Below are 15,443 nucleotides of genomic sequence, written 5' to 3' on the forward strand. Positions count from 1 at the left end.
CAAATACATTGAATCCCTTCCCCACAGAAGTAAGGGAAAAGAACTTCTTACATTAAGGCAGGAGAATTCTCATAATGGAAAACTCAAAACACTTCTTAAAGGTTGCAGTTTACTCAGATAGTGGTTTAACTGGTTCTGGCTTGTAATGGTCTGGGTGGGGTTCATAGATGGTCACCCTATTTGGCAGCATACACTCAATTTAGTAATCAGTAGGAGACTCTCAACATGGTTATGGTTATATACCACCACATGCTTCCAGATATTTCTTCCCAGACTCATTTCTTTCATTTTTCTGGTGATCTCTTTCTAATAGCTTATTATGAATTCCTGATTGGAGTTCTTTACAATTCTCCTAACAACCTCTTCCCATCACGACTCTTCTCGTTGCCACTCTTCCTGATATTCTTCCAAATAGTTCATAATATAAACTGGGATGAACAGGTAAAAGAGACCAAAATCAGACCTTACCCGCCTCCAAACTACTCTTTTGGCCTGGGATGCTCTCAAGAGGATTTTGATGTTGGCAACCTTGCTGGGCACCACTCAGGATTGGTTCTTTACATCTGAAAGCATAGCCGGTTCCATTAAATCTTTTCAGGGCATCACCCCAGTGGCTGAGGAGGGCAGTGAAATCTCACTGGTCACTGGTGAAATGGGATACCACTCCTGTTTGGGATGCTTCCCCTGAGGAGAACCCAGAACTGGACTTGAGAATGTAGCCCACCATAGCCTACTCGCAATATTCTTTACACGGTACCAACTCCTAAGCATAGTCGTTCACCTTAGGTGGTACTATCAAAAACCGCTCTCTTCCTATGCAGGCATCAATGACCACATTCCAGTTCTTGGACTCTTTACTCCAAACACTCTCTGGAATGTTGAGAAGCTGCTGTATCCTGATCTGGAGGTCAATGAGTCAGGGGCCCTTCCCTGGCCTCTTCCAGGGGAACCATAGAATCAGTAGGAGGTGCCTCCCTTTGGCCTTACTCCAGTCAGATACCTCCTCATAGTCACTCAGACTCTCTGCCTCCCATTCTAAAGGCCAGTGATAGTCAGTTGGTTTCTCTCTCTGGTTGGCTCATTCTGCAGCCAAAGCTTTCTCCTTTGCTTCCACTATATCACCCCAAGAGGGGACTGATATCTTTTCTTGGACCTCCCTCTCTGTTACCTGGAGGCCTGCTATTTTCTTTCTGTCCTTCATTCTCGGCTGCGCATTCACCACTGCTGCTTTGATCTCTGAAGGCTTGGTGGGCAAAGACTCCAAAAATTATTTCACGAAGATGATGGAATCTCCTGCACTCAGAAAAGAACGTAGTCCTTTGACTATGCTGATCACCGACTTTGTGCTGTGCTCTCTGCTGCCATCTGATACCTCTGACGGTGACACAGACATTTCATGGTGCACCACTTGTTCCAATGCGACTCCCAGCTGATGGCCGGAGATGGCTGCTAGTTGAGTATAGTCTGCCTTTGTCTCCCGGTACAGGAGAAATGAACAACTGCAGCACTGGAGGTTAATTGGCTATGGATGCTGTAAAGTAAAGCAATATGTGTATACCAGTGTGCCCTTTGGTTAGCATCCTCTTAAGGTGAGCCACACCCTTCCTTGGGGTATAAAAAGGTTTGTGGCCTCTCCCATATGGGAGCCAGATGCTGTGCTGGTGGTCTGGATGGCCTGTCCCTCAGACCCTGATGATGAACTGGGTCGTTTGCCTTCTGGGCACAGCAGCAGAGGGCTGCCTCCTGCCCTAGACTTCAGGGACTCTGCCATGTTGGTTTTGAGCTTATTCCCTGTAGTGGATAAGGAAATGCAATGTCAGTGGTGTTTGCACTCACTAGGGGCTCTTATCATAGCGCTTTCATCTCTTTATCCTCGCATCTCGCAGGCTGCTCCACGTGCACAGTTTATAACAGCATGGTGACATGCATACATGCCATCACTGGGTCGCTTGTTGACATCATGTGCCGTTGAACTGCTTTCCCCCATGCAGGTTGTTGGCATTCTTTCTATTGTTGCTCGCGGTTTTGGTGAGAACAATGGCCGTGTTTCAGAACTTCGTAGTTTTTTCTCCCAAATGCAGCACAAGTCAGCACAGTTGTGAAACAGCAGTTTTGAAGTCCACGTTTTTACAATTCACTCCCTGCACATCTCCTAGCCCCACGTTGGGTGCCATTACATATAATAGCAGGTGCAGACTGCACAGCGAAGGGGTCATAAAAGTTTTTGTTGCTTTGGGGCTGAAACCATTCACTGGCTAAGTCTCTCTGTCTCTCTTTCCCCTGGATCCTTTGTAGGTGGGGGGAAATTTTACTTTCAGGGAGTAATGTGACAGGGATGATTCCTATTTGTGTTCCCCAAGAGAGGTATACTTTTTCCCACACTGTAGATAATGTAGGTGCCAGAAAGAATACACAGGAGGCTTTGGGTTGAGTGTCCAAAGTCAAAGCTTTTACTGATGGGTAATCATTTGAAGTAATGGCACAATTCAACTTAATTCATTTGGTTTCCACAAGTGGCTGTTACAGTTCTTTCATTTTTAATCTTGGTCCAGGGGGAAGGGAAACACTCACCATCCAGGGCTTGAATTAATGTATTTCGCAAGTGGTCAGGGATCTCCTTGTGGGTCAAAAAATCCTCTTCCAGCTGGCCAAAAATGTACTGCACAGTCTTTGCACAGTATTCCTAATTATCTCTCTTCCCACGGGTAAAAACTCCAAGTGGGGTTCCTCAGATGTAATTCAAATTTGGTTTTATTCACAGTTCTCCTCCATCCTTTTCGATGCTACTCACAGTATTTGAATCCCAAGTTGGAAAGGGATCCCCTAGGAACAAGCAGCTCTCGATGTTCCTTCTCAGGGTAGGAAGCAGGGGCAGCCAAACTCTTCCTCCCAGATCTAACAAAAATGTCTCTTTATCCCAAAACTGATCTTAACACCGGAATTGTTCCTTGCATCAGGTCACCACCTCCTCCGTCCTCATTGAAAATTTAGACAGGCACGTCTTCCCTAACAGGTTTCCCTGTGCCCTGAGCCCAGGTGGTGTGCGGGCTCTCACAAGACTCCTACCAAGAAAAATATCAAAACCCAGAAAAATAACTCAGAGGGAAAATCCCAAATAGCCAGTGAGTGGATTGGAATAAGAAAAACCCTCCTAGGCCTGATCAGTATCCCCAGGCAGTGTTTGCCTGGCTCCTCTGATTGGGCCTGAAAACTACAACACAGGAAAGCCTCCTCACTAGCTTCTAACTCCAGCTCAAAGCTGCAGTGCCCCTAGATTGCATTGCTGCAAGCTGGTTTTGTTAACTCACAGGGGGGTGACCATTCTAGCACCCTTAAAGGGAGAGGCTGTATTTGAAAGGAACCTACCCTAATTTCTAACTTAACCTAAACTGCTTTCTGAATATGGGAATACTAAAGGCTTACTGGTAACATGATCATAGGATCCATTACACGGGCCTGGGCTTGGGCTCTGGCCCAGGTGTCAGGACCTGGTCTCCAGACTGGGCCCCAGCAGCAGGCCAGGGCTGGGGCTCTGGCCTAGGCTGAGGCCTAGGTATTGGAATGCAGCCTTTGGACCAGGCCCCAGCTTCAGTCCTGGGCCCGGGCCTTGATCTAGGCTGAGGCCCAGATGTTGGGCCCCAGCCTGGCCATGGCGTGGATCCCCAATGGATTAGGTATGTGGGGATCGGGAAATTTCCCTACCCCACAACATTTTTTGGGGGGCTGGGCCTTTGCTCAGGTCTCGGCCAAGGCCCCTGCATTGGACCTGGGCCTAGGCCAAGGTGCTGGCCTCACCCTCAGGCAAAGGCCACAGCCTCTACTATGGGCCTTGGCCTTTTCCCTAGGGGAGGCCCTAGCTTCAGGTCTAGGCATAGGCCCAAGAGGAGATTCTTTTTAACCGAATGCAACAAGTAGTATTTATTTAATTCAGGGGCCCTGCAATTAATTTTAGGGCCTCTGAAAGAAATGAATTGACCCTTATTTGTTGTATTTTTTAAATGTGTTTAAAATGAATGCACATCCCTTGTCCATACTACCATGTATATATGCTAGCAGCTCAGCCATAGAAGCTTTAACACTTGGATATATCACTCCTTAACCAAGTCAGTTTTTGTTGTCTTCCTCTTTGGCCTCAACCATCTTGGGTAGATGAGCATACAAGTTTCCATACTTAATCCAACATCCAGTCCCTGTTTTCCCCATGTCTTACCACATTTGTAATATGATGTAGGAGTGGGCACAAAGGGAAACATTTCTGCTAATGACATCTTCTAATCATAGATAAAAGAAGAGACATACTATAGCTAATAAACTGCAAAAAAAACTTTTCTCCCGTGGATGGAGATTACAGAAAACGGTTGGACAGAAAAGGTACAGGTCATTGCACCCACATCTTACAACCAAAATGGTACATTTCAAAAGCATGTGTGTGGCAGAGTTTTTGTACTTTGATGAACTGACCAAATATTTCACAATTTTCTGTCAGAATCTGAAGGAACTAAATCTTGAGAAGTCATTGGATAATATTATTCTGAGGCTAGTTGCACTCTCGATGCAGTACAGTTGCTGCTGGATCATTCTGCATTCCAAGGAAAGACTGGATTCAGAGTAAGTAAATAAGCACCATGCTTGAAACCACCTCACTGGCATAAACTGATATTTGAATCAGTGTTGACTGGATTTGTAGACAAAGCAAAGTGATAAGACTCTCAAATTTCATTTTTCTTTCTGTGCTCTTGCAGTTATGTGGCCCCTGTGTGCCACAGAGAAGGTGCAGAGTGTATAATATTTGAGAAGTCGGTGTTTCCTCCTAAAAGAAATGTGGAAATGTTCCAGAAAGTGAAAGGTCATCATATGATCAAAGGGAATGTCTTGTAGCTCTTCGATAGATAGATTGGCACCACCTCATTGGGCAGGGTTTTTGGAAAGGGAATATTACCCTGGTTAGAATGTGGGCTGGGGCTCTCTTAGAGTCACCAAGCCAGGAGAAGGAGGTAGATTTTACCCTCTCCGGGGTTTCAGGGGAAAGGAGAAGTAGCAAGGCAGAGATACAGCATAGGTGTGTCAAGAAGCCGGAGTAATATGAAGAGACAACGAAGAATTTAATATTGAAGTTATAGAGTGCATAAAGAAACTGTAAGGAGGGTCTTCAGGATCAGCAGAAACCCTGCACCTGATTGGAGTCTCTGAGCAGCAGGGCTATGGAGCTGCATTCCATTTACAGAAGAGAGAGTGAATTGCCTTGCAACCATCCTAAAGGTTGTGAGTAACAAATTGGAATTAAAATGTTGGTGGATGTTAGAGAAGTTGGGCCTAATCCAAGGCTGAAAAAAAGATTATACATAGAACTGTGACTTGACTTTGTTCTGAACCCTTTGAAAAGGAATGAGAGTGATAATTTTGATTCTTTTTTGGAAATGTGATTTCTACAATTTTTGGACTGGTTAAATCATTTATTTAAACAAATTATGTTCTTATTGGAGCACACCCTATCTAGTGGACAGTGAATTTGTGGAGGTGTTTGTGTGAGTGTCCTTGACTCAGTTTGGCCCTGCATGTCTGCCTGCCTCCAGCCCACAACCCATCAGTGACTGATTTCCTCACTTTGGGTAAGTTACCCCAGGCTCCCCAAAGCTGAGAAGGTGACCCCAGATGGACAGGGGGTTATAGTTATATAAATTTCATCATGTTATATGGTGGAAACAAATCAAGATCTGTTAGTATATGCGGCGCACAGTCAAAACATGTTGAGGTACTAATGTGGGGAAATCATATTCTGCTCTAATTTCACTGAACCTTCACCATATCAACTAAACAAACAGTTAAAAAAGTATTAAGAACATAAGAAGTGCCATGTTGGGTCAGACCAATGGTTCATCGAGCCCAGAATTGTTGACATCATGCCATCTGTGGCCAGTCTGGTTCACTTGGAGGTATCCAGCAGATCTTAATGGGAAGATCCCTTCCCTGTTGCACATTCCCAGATTAGATGCGGTGATACCTACACCTTCCTGGCTTATAATTGTTAATGGACCTGTCACCTGAAACTTGTCCAAACCTTTTTTAAATCCCAGCTGATTGACTGAAAAAATACTTTCTTAAATATATGTTTTCTGGAGCTGGAACAGCCTAGTGGGGCTACAAACTAGGGGCTGTCACCAGCAAAGGGCTACAAAACAGTGAAATCAGGGTTCAAATTCCACTGTTCCCATTGACATTCCTTGTGACCTTTGAAAAATCACTTTATCTCCTATTGCCTCAGGTACCCATTTAGATTGTAAATTCTTTGGAGAAGAGATTTTTCATAACTGAAAAAGATTGCTGGAAAACACCTTGAGCTACAATTGGAAAGGCAGTCTAGAAATACAGAATTATTTAAATCTCCTACTAATTAGTCTTAGAACTTGGAAAGTTAAATAATCATTTCCTATTAACTTGTTCCACACCACTCATGGCTGAATATTATTTTTATGTTTTCAATTTAAAAGCAAAACCTGAGCTTTTTGTTTAACCCAGAACATTTTGAAAGTGCAATAATGCCCAACAAGGTATGCAGTATAGGATTTTTAGTAACAGTGGACCAAACATAGAATATAATCATATCAGTTCTGGATTGTAAGCCCAAACCCTGACCACTGGGAAGCTTTTGATGGTCATGATCCATCATAAAATCATAAAAACAATTATCCAGGAAAATTGCTTTCAAATATCAAATTCCCATCATCTTGGTAGATATTCTTGGTAGAATTTGAATTTACTAATTTGTGGCATAAAGGGCCAATAATTAAACTGTCTACATTGTTGCAAACACCATGGGTAGTTTTTACCTACAGGATTTGCACCAATAATTAATGCAAAACTACATGAATCGTTTTGCTTTGATTATTGCTGTGAGAAAAAGTACCTGCAGTTTTATGCCTGCTTTTTCTAAAGGTACTTCCAGGCAAAAACAATATGTGTTGTTTTGAAAATCCAAAACTATACACATTACTGACTTCCTCAACCTAACCTTGTTCTGGGTATATGTATCTTTTTACCCCCATAAAAGGTGAGCAGTTTTCAAAAAGCACATTTCCATAGGTAAAATTCTATTGTGCCTGAATATTGCCTCCAAATGAACTAATTTAGGGTCTTCCTAACAACTTCATGTGTATTGAGGTTTAATGTACCCTTAATATGTAGGAATTCTCAGAAACAAGATTAGAATACAATTATGATTATAAAGAAATGCAAAAAATATGCTAAGCTGTTACTGTTGCAGCAACCATAATTCAGCACTATGCTGTGAAAATTGGATGGAATTGAGTTTCAAAAGGAGGATTGCAAGAAATATGTGTACTGGGGAGGTATGCACAACAGGAGAGGAATGTGTAGAATAGAAAAAAGAGAAAGGGGAGAAAAAGTACAGCTGAAGTGACACATGAGTGAAAAAGTACAGCTGAAGTGACACATGAGTTTAAAAGAGATATTAAAAAAATATGGATGAAACTCGGGAAAACAATCATTCAAAGGATGGAATAAGAGGAAGGTCAAGAAGAGAGATGAGGTGCAAAGGGGAGAGATTTATAAGGGAGAGTATTATGGAAGGAGCACCGATAGCAAATAGGGATGTGCAGAGGCAAAATTTTTGTTTTGGATTGTTTATTCCTTTCATAGGTTGCCTCCATTCATTTGGTTTGTTTTAAACAAAAACACATTTTTATTTATTCATTCTGTTTGTTTTATTCTAGTTTTCCTTTAACATTAATTGGGAAGTAATGCAGCCTATTTTAAGCTCCAAAATTGTTTTTTTCTAATCAAGTCTAATGAAACTTGTGGGTAGACATTCTCACAAATTCAAGACACCAAAACAGTGGCAAAATGGCACCAAAAATGGCATGAATAACCTAAGGCAACATAAAGGTGCAAAAGGGTACCAGCAGTAGCAGGAATTCTCCAAGATACTGTAAGAGGAGTAAAGCAGCAGTAAGGGTGAGAAGAAGACTCCAAGGCTTCAAAAAAGAGCACCAATAACAGTGGTATGAACTTCCTAAGCACCATGGAATGAAGCAGCAAAGGTGGCAGAAAAAACACCAAGGCACTGATGGAGGGACAAAGCAACACAAAGAGTGGTATGAAGATCCCAAGACATCGTAAAAGGTGCAAAGTAGCCACCCACAGTGGCAAGACACCCCAAGCAGCAAGGCTGAGTGGCAGCAAGACATCCAATTTTCTGCCGTTACCATTCTCTCCTCTTCTCTTTGCTTATGGTGGATTGATGAAATTAGAAATGGCTACCAGGTTTTTTATGTCAGAACATACTTTATTGGTACAATATCACTTACCAGTACCACAGTGATGCTGACTGAGTTTCTGTCAAACACACTCAGTCAAGTTGTTAGATTACCAAGCAGAAGTATCAATTTATTTTGGAGTATACCTTTTTGGTTCCACAAAGTCAGGTACACCATAAGTTGTCCGTAAATATCATTATAACTTGGGAAATGGAGGTAGGGGGATGGGGGATTACAGAGGCAACTGTGATATCTATAGGCATCGGAATGGGATGGGCTGCAGGGGCCATGGCCCCACCAAAATTTGGGCCTGCTGAATTAAAATTAAAGACCTTTAGGGCCATCCACAGCAATTCCTCCCTACTCTCGTTCCTCCTATCTGAGCGAAGCTTCTGATCCTCCCCTTCTGTGCAGGTTGCTTGTGGCAGAAATTATGTCTTAAAGACATAACATCCAATGCAAGCAAGTTTAAAAAGCATCAGCAGCACATATGTTATGACTGTCGCTGCCCGACGTCTCCACTCCGCTCTCCTTACCTCTCTGGCAACTCCTCCCGTGGTTGACGGACGTTTGGCTGCCGCGGCGTCTGCCTGCCGTCCTCTGTGGCGTTCCAGGTCCGGCTTGGACGCTGCCTCCCACCATGCTGTCCAGCTGCCTTAGGGCACACTCGCCGCATGGCCCTGCTTCAAATACTTTCTTTGGCATGAACCTCAGGGGCGTCCCCCTGTGATGATGTCACGCATCCCGAATACAAAAAGCCTACACTACTGCTAGCTAATCGAGTTAGCAACAAGTATTCATACTGGTGAACTCCTTACGGATGGGATTCGCTCTCCGTACCTAGCTACTCTGCCTCTCCATTATTGGACTTACTCTATTTGGGGTACCCGTTCCTCGGGGGCCTCTCTCTTCTCTTTCAGGTCGCTGTCTGGAACCGGTACTCGCTCCTCGAGGGCCCATGTTACCGGACTCACTGCCTGGACTTCACCTCTGCCTGGAAGATACCACTGCCTACACCATCAGTGAGTTACTATCTACTTCTCTCTCAGAGCTGTTCCCTGGAACCAGGTACTCGCTCCTCGAGGGCCTGCCTCTACTCCAGCTCCTGTGATTCCTACCGAGAGAAACCGCTGTGTGAGTACTCAACCAACGAGGCTCTATTCCAGAACCCTGCATATACTTCATTGTACTCACTATCTCAGTTTCTCTTCACTACAGCACAGCCATTGTGGGATCGCTGTCCAGAGCCCTGAGGGACTACAAGCCCAGCCGGGATTCATCTCTGCTCACTACTGCCACCTCTGGTGGCTCCTCAATACTGTTAATAAAAGATCTGTGTTGTGTGTCCTAAAGCTGAGCCTGACCTGTAGCCCCTCACGGGACTTCACTCCGAAGGCGTGGTCAGCAGCCTCAGTGTCCAAGGGTCCACCCAAAACCTTACAAACAATAACAACATGTAGTCCCTCTTTGCCAGACCTCTGCTGCATCAGCCAGGACCCACTATTGCCACTGCTGCTAATCTGTACCATTGCCGGGACTTGACTTCCAAGCCTCCATGGACCTGCTCTGCCTTGCTGCTGCTTTCTTGCTTGAACTTCCCACCTCTGCAAGCTTTCTTTTCCTGCTGCTGCCACCACTGCAGGTCCCCGGACATGTGCTGCCACTGGAGCAACCGGATTCCCTCCACTCTCAGACTGCTCCTCCTGCCCTCATTTTTAAAAAACAAATGAGGTATTGTGCCTGGGAGAGCTGGGGAGCAGGGAATGTGTGCTGGAGAAGAGCAAGAGAGGGAGGGATAGGAGCAGAAAACTAGTGGAGTAGAAAACAGGGAGGAAGAGATGGAGGAAGGTGGCTGATGGGAAAGGAGAGGTTTGGAGAAGGGGTTGGTGCAAGAATAAAAAGGAGGGAGTTGAGAAGAGAGGCTTGCTTGGTTGCTGCTTTTGTGCGGGGAGGGGAAATATTACACTGGGGCTACCCTTTCTTTCTGCATCTTCTCCCTGCCCTCTCTCCTCTCCCCACTCTTGCTCTCTTCCCCTGCACCTTTCCCCTATCTTCTTGCTCATTTTTCTTTCCCTTGCCCCCACCACTACCCCCCACAAGAAAATGGATGAAGACTCAGCTGCTCCAACATAATATCGAGGCTACCAATTCTTCATCATTTCTCTTTTTGAGAGCATACTGATGATCTTTCTATTCCCCTCACCACATCTCCTATTTCTTTATGCTCCCTCTCTTCTCTTCCCCTGCCCCATTCTGCCTTTTCTTTCTTCTGTCTCCTGCTCCACCCCATCCCCAAAAGAAAAATGACAAAGGTTCAGTGGCCTCAAAATAATACTGAATTATGTTGAGGCTGCTGAGCCTTAGTTGTTTTTCTTGTCTGGGGATATTATTTTGGGGTGCAGAGTCTTTGTTGTTTTTCTTGGGGGCATGCCTCTCTTCCTACCCTCCCTAACCGCCACGCCCAGCCTCTCACCTCCATTTAGCACCCTACCTCTCTCTTTCAGCCCCCCTCACTCCCACTATCCCCACTCCCTCTTGCTCTTGCCTCCTGTGCCGGCCTCCCTCATTCTTTCCCCTGCTCCCACTCCTTCCCCTCCTCTTGTGCTCTCTCTCTCTTTCTCACCCCCAACCTGTCAACCCTCCATAAGAAAAAAGAAGGCTCATCAGCTCCAACATAATATGGTATAATATTGCGGCTGCTGATCCGTTCTCATTTTTCATGTAAGGGTGCTATAACCATAACTGCTCATCATTCCCCATAAGAACAATGACTAGAACCTGGCTTAGTACTGGAGGAAATGCATTTCTGTTTCTACTCTCCAATGATACATTGCATGCAGAGTCTGGCTTCTTAGGGTTACAATTTTAGGTTTTGTCTGCATATTTCTGTTTCTAATTTGTGATCATTTATTTTATATTTGGTAAGAGATTATTCTGCATGCATGACTAAGGTGAAGTATTCCTTTAGTTTCTGTGTAGTAATTTGTAGCAGTGCAGCTTGTTTTGTCTTTCAGTCTGTATCTTCCAACAGAAAGTATTTTGGTATTCTAGAGCATACTGCAATGTTTACAGGGCTGTTTCACTTGATGGGTCTCACTGAAATTTGTTAAGTTTCTTGCCAAGGTGTTAGTAATTGTTGCGTTCAGCAATTCAAGAGTCTGCCTGCCAACCGCCTCCCATATCTCCAGTCCCGGGCTGCTCAGCCCCGACGCCACCAGAAGACTTCAACATGACTGTGCGGTAGGCCGCTGCACTCTTATGCTCTCGATACGACATACAGCAGGGATGCATTGTTGCATCCGTTGGTCTCAAATGGCTTTGACCCTTGTGCCTCACCTTTTTCTCTGCTCTCCCCGCTAGCCTTGGGAAGATGGCTACCACCTCGTCTGCAAGCCGCATTCTCCAGCGTCCCCGGAACGGCTATGGCAATACCTCACGCCATGTTACTCCTAAGGGCCTCCTAGGGTGCGTGCACGCATGCCACCCACGTCTTTATCCACGTCATGGAGGGCACCTCGGGGAGTCCCCCTCGAATGACGTCACGCCATCTGGGTATTTAGCCTACGCTTGTTTGCTAGCTCATTGAGTTAGCAAGGATTGGACTCGTCCGGTCTAAGCTACTCTGCTGCTTCCATGCTGCTGCTGGAAGCTCTCTGCCCTTTGAGGTATTCTCTAACCTGGGTACCCACTCCTCGGGGGCCCTTTGCTTTCTTTCAGGTGCCTTACTGGGATCAGGTACTCGCTCCTCGAGGGCCTGCTCTCCCTGCCTCGGTGCCTGTAACAATCTACTTCTGCCTGGTGGAATCGTCAACCTTACAGCTACCATCTAGTGAGTAATCTAATTCTCAGTCTGTCTCATCTACAGCTCTGCCGTGCTGGGAAACCTACACCTGGATCTCCCTATACCATCTTAGTGAGACAGGTTCCCTCAGCCGAGGGTCCCTGGACTGCTACCTCTGGATCACCTCACTACTGCCACCTCTGGTGATATACATCAGCTGTACAATAAAAGACAAAATCTGTGTTTGTGCGTCCTGAGTCTAGCCCAGTACTGTGGCTCCCCACGGGGCTCCTCCCAGTGGGTGTGGTCATCTTCCACAGTACCCAAGAATCCACTCAAACACCTCAAAACCATAACAGCCATCAGCACCTCCTTTGGCTTCCTCTAGGCACACGCACTCCCAACGGCTGCAAATTTAAAGGACCCATGACAGGAAATCCTCCCTGTTGCCAATAGATGATCTCACTGGCACTGGCCTTGCCTCGACAACAAGTCTTCTATAACTTGTAATGTGAGTTGCTTCAGTGTTATTTATTTATTTATTTATTTATTTAGGGATTTTATATACAGATTTTCTTGATACAGATCAAATCAACTCGGTTTACATAGAACGATAGTACATTAACAGTAACTAGTCAAACCTCAAAAGAGGAGACAGATTGGGAGCAGAAGGTAAAAGTTACATTATAACAAGGGTGAATAACTTGGAATTGGAAATGAAGAGACAGATAATCAAAGTGTTCCTCCTACGTTCCCAGTTCCTGGTCTTCATTGTCTTCATTTCCTGGCCTTTGTCTTGTCCTCGATGCCAGTGGTCTTCATCTCCATGTCCTCTTCAGTTCTTGTTGTCAGCCCTTCTGTGTTCCACATCTCCCTGCCTATCTGCCTGGATGCTCCGTGCCCTCTTCCCCTACCTATCTGTCCCGCCTCCCCTTGGATGGATTTCCTGGTATTGACCTTGGCCTGTTTCTTGGACTCCACTTGACCTTTGCCTGCCACCGACGTGCCTCCTGACTACTGGTTATTCTCGAATTCTGCCTGCCTCTGACTATCCTTGAATGTTGCCTGCCTTGACCCAAGCTGCCTTCGACTTCACCTGCTTGTTCCAGCCTCTTTGATGAACCTGCAGGGCTCCTTCCTCCTGGTTGCTCCAATTCCACTTTGGTTCAAGAGTTCATGCCTTCAACAGATTGCTGAGGCTATGGACTCAGTGGGTACCACAGCTTTGCCAGCCATCATGGTTCTGGCACACAAGATTCAGGAACATCAGAAGTTTCTGGAACTCCTGGCAGCATCTATGGAGTGGCTCTCTACCCAATTAGATGCTGCCAGTCTCATCCCCTGCTCCACCGGTACCCATAGCACCCAGCCAACCGATACCACCACTGCCAGCTCCACTTCAGTACTCCAGGGACCCCAAGCAATGCCGTAGGTTCCTAAACTAGTGCTACATGCATTTCACTCTACAGGCACTGCTCTTCCCAAACAACGTAATTAAGACTACTTACATTCTCTCTCTCTCTCTCCTGGATGGCAAGGCCCTTGCTTGGGCTTCACTCCTCTGGGAGCAGACTGACTCATTGGTACAGGACCTGCAGCAGCTCACCACCTTTTTCAAAACGGTTTTCAAGGAACTATGCTGATTGGCCAACATGGGCCCAGAACATCTTCACTTCTGCCAGGGCACAAGAACACTATCAGAATATGCCATTGAATTTTGGACCCTGGCATCAGAACTCAATTGGCGGGAGGTTTGTCTCCTCAGCATATTTCTGGAGAGCATTTCCCACAGGATTAAAGATGAACTCAAGACTCAAGATCTTCCCATATGCTTGGAAGGGTTTATCAACCTGATGGGGAAGATCGACTGCCACTCCAGCAGCAGGCGAGAGAGGCTTGACACCCTCACAGACCCATTACACTAGCATCCTGGTTCCAGCACCCGCCTTTGCCTCCAGGACCTGTCACTTCTATCACATGCAACTGGAACTAACCTAGATGTAATGTAATTTTTTACAATGCTACAACATTACAACCCATAGATGTAATGTAATTTCTACAATGCTACAATATTATTCTACAATGCTGCAATATTACAACATTACAATGTAATGATAATATGACCGCCGTCACATTATCAAAAAGTCATAATGTAAACCGATGTGATACCCATGGATGAACGTCAATATATAAAAACAAATAAATAAGAGAGTTCCAATGTTGGCAATTAAGCCTGTGCCTATATTGTGCAGGCAAGGGCCATCTGCTAGTCAAGTACTCATTGAAGCTGGGAAACAACAGCGCCTAGGGTCCAGTAGGGAGATGAACCTAGGCCTTACTGTTCCAACTCCCCAACTACTGTTCATGACTTGAAAGGTGGGTCTTCTAACCTTCCTCACCCATGCCTTTGTGGACTCTGGTTCCAGAGGGAACTTCATCATGAAGGAACTTGTGGTGCAATTACAGATTCCCAAGATACAACGGACCTCGCCTCTGATAATTTCATCCATCTATGAAGACCCCCTTCAAGGCCAGATCTCATAGTCTATTACATCTCTGACACTCCAAACCGGTCTTCTCCATCAAGAAGAGATTAGTTTCCATGTCCTTACCAGATCCATCCATCTCATTTTTTTGAGATTACCCTGGACAACGCTGTCCCCAAATTGATTGGGCCACTCTTCGGTTCACCCATTGGGGCAAGAGTTTGAGGACACTTGTCTGAAACACATGGAACCTCCTCTCTGCCGAACTGCGACCACGACCTTCCTCAGTACGCTGACTTTGCAGACATTTTTTCAAAGAGGAAAGCCAAGATCCAACTGACTCACAGATCATAGGACTGTGGGATTAAACTCCTCACGGACACCAAACCCCATCAGGGAAGGGTCTATCCCTTGTCTCGCCCTGAGACCCAAGCTATGTCAAACTATATCCGGGAGAATCCTAGAACGGGGCTTTATTCAGCCTTTCTCTTCGCCAGTGGGAGCCGGGTTCTTCGTAGCAAAAAAGGATGGGTTGCTCAGGCCATGTATTAATATTGTGGTTAAACACCATCACCAAAAAGGACCACTACCCCTACTGCTAATTTCAGAACTCTTTGATAGCCTCCAAGGTGCAAGAATCTTCACCAAATTAGACCTCAGTGGAGATTACAACTTTATCTGAATAAAAGCCAGCAGCGAGTGGAAAACTGCTTTTAATACACGTGATGGGCATTACAAATAATCAGTTATGCTTTTCGGCCTATGTAATGCACCCGCAGTCTTCCAAAAAATTTTTCAAGATTTACTTTACACTTGTGTCATCGTGTACCTAGATGACATACTATTCTTCTCTCAGGATCTCAGTACTCATCGTCAGGATGTGCGTATAATCCTATAATTCCT

At 45.3% G+C, this 15,443-nt stretch overlaps 1 protein-coding gene across 1 annotated transcript in view; it reads left to right on the plus strand.

The window, feature by feature from the left end:
• Nucleotides 1–15,443, plus strand: part of LOC115098199 (protein shortage in chiasmata 1 ortholog-like) — a 148,311-nt gene that overhangs the window by 3,174 nt on the left and 129,694 nt on the right. The window contains exon 2 of the mRNA XM_029614608.1: nt 4,487–4,608. Coding sequence (XP_029470468.1) covers nt 4,487–4,608 — 122 coding nt within the window. The remainder of the gene's footprint in view (nt 1–4,486; nt 4,609–15,443) is intronic.

The sequence above is a fragment of the Rhinatrema bivittatum genome, chromosome 1 (genome assembly GCF_901001135.1).
Source record: "Rhinatrema bivittatum chromosome 1, aRhiBiv1.1, whole genome shotgun sequence".
In the NCBI taxonomy this organism is placed as follows: Eukaryota; Metazoa; Chordata; class Amphibia; order Gymnophiona; family Rhinatrematidae; genus Rhinatrema; species Rhinatrema bivittatum.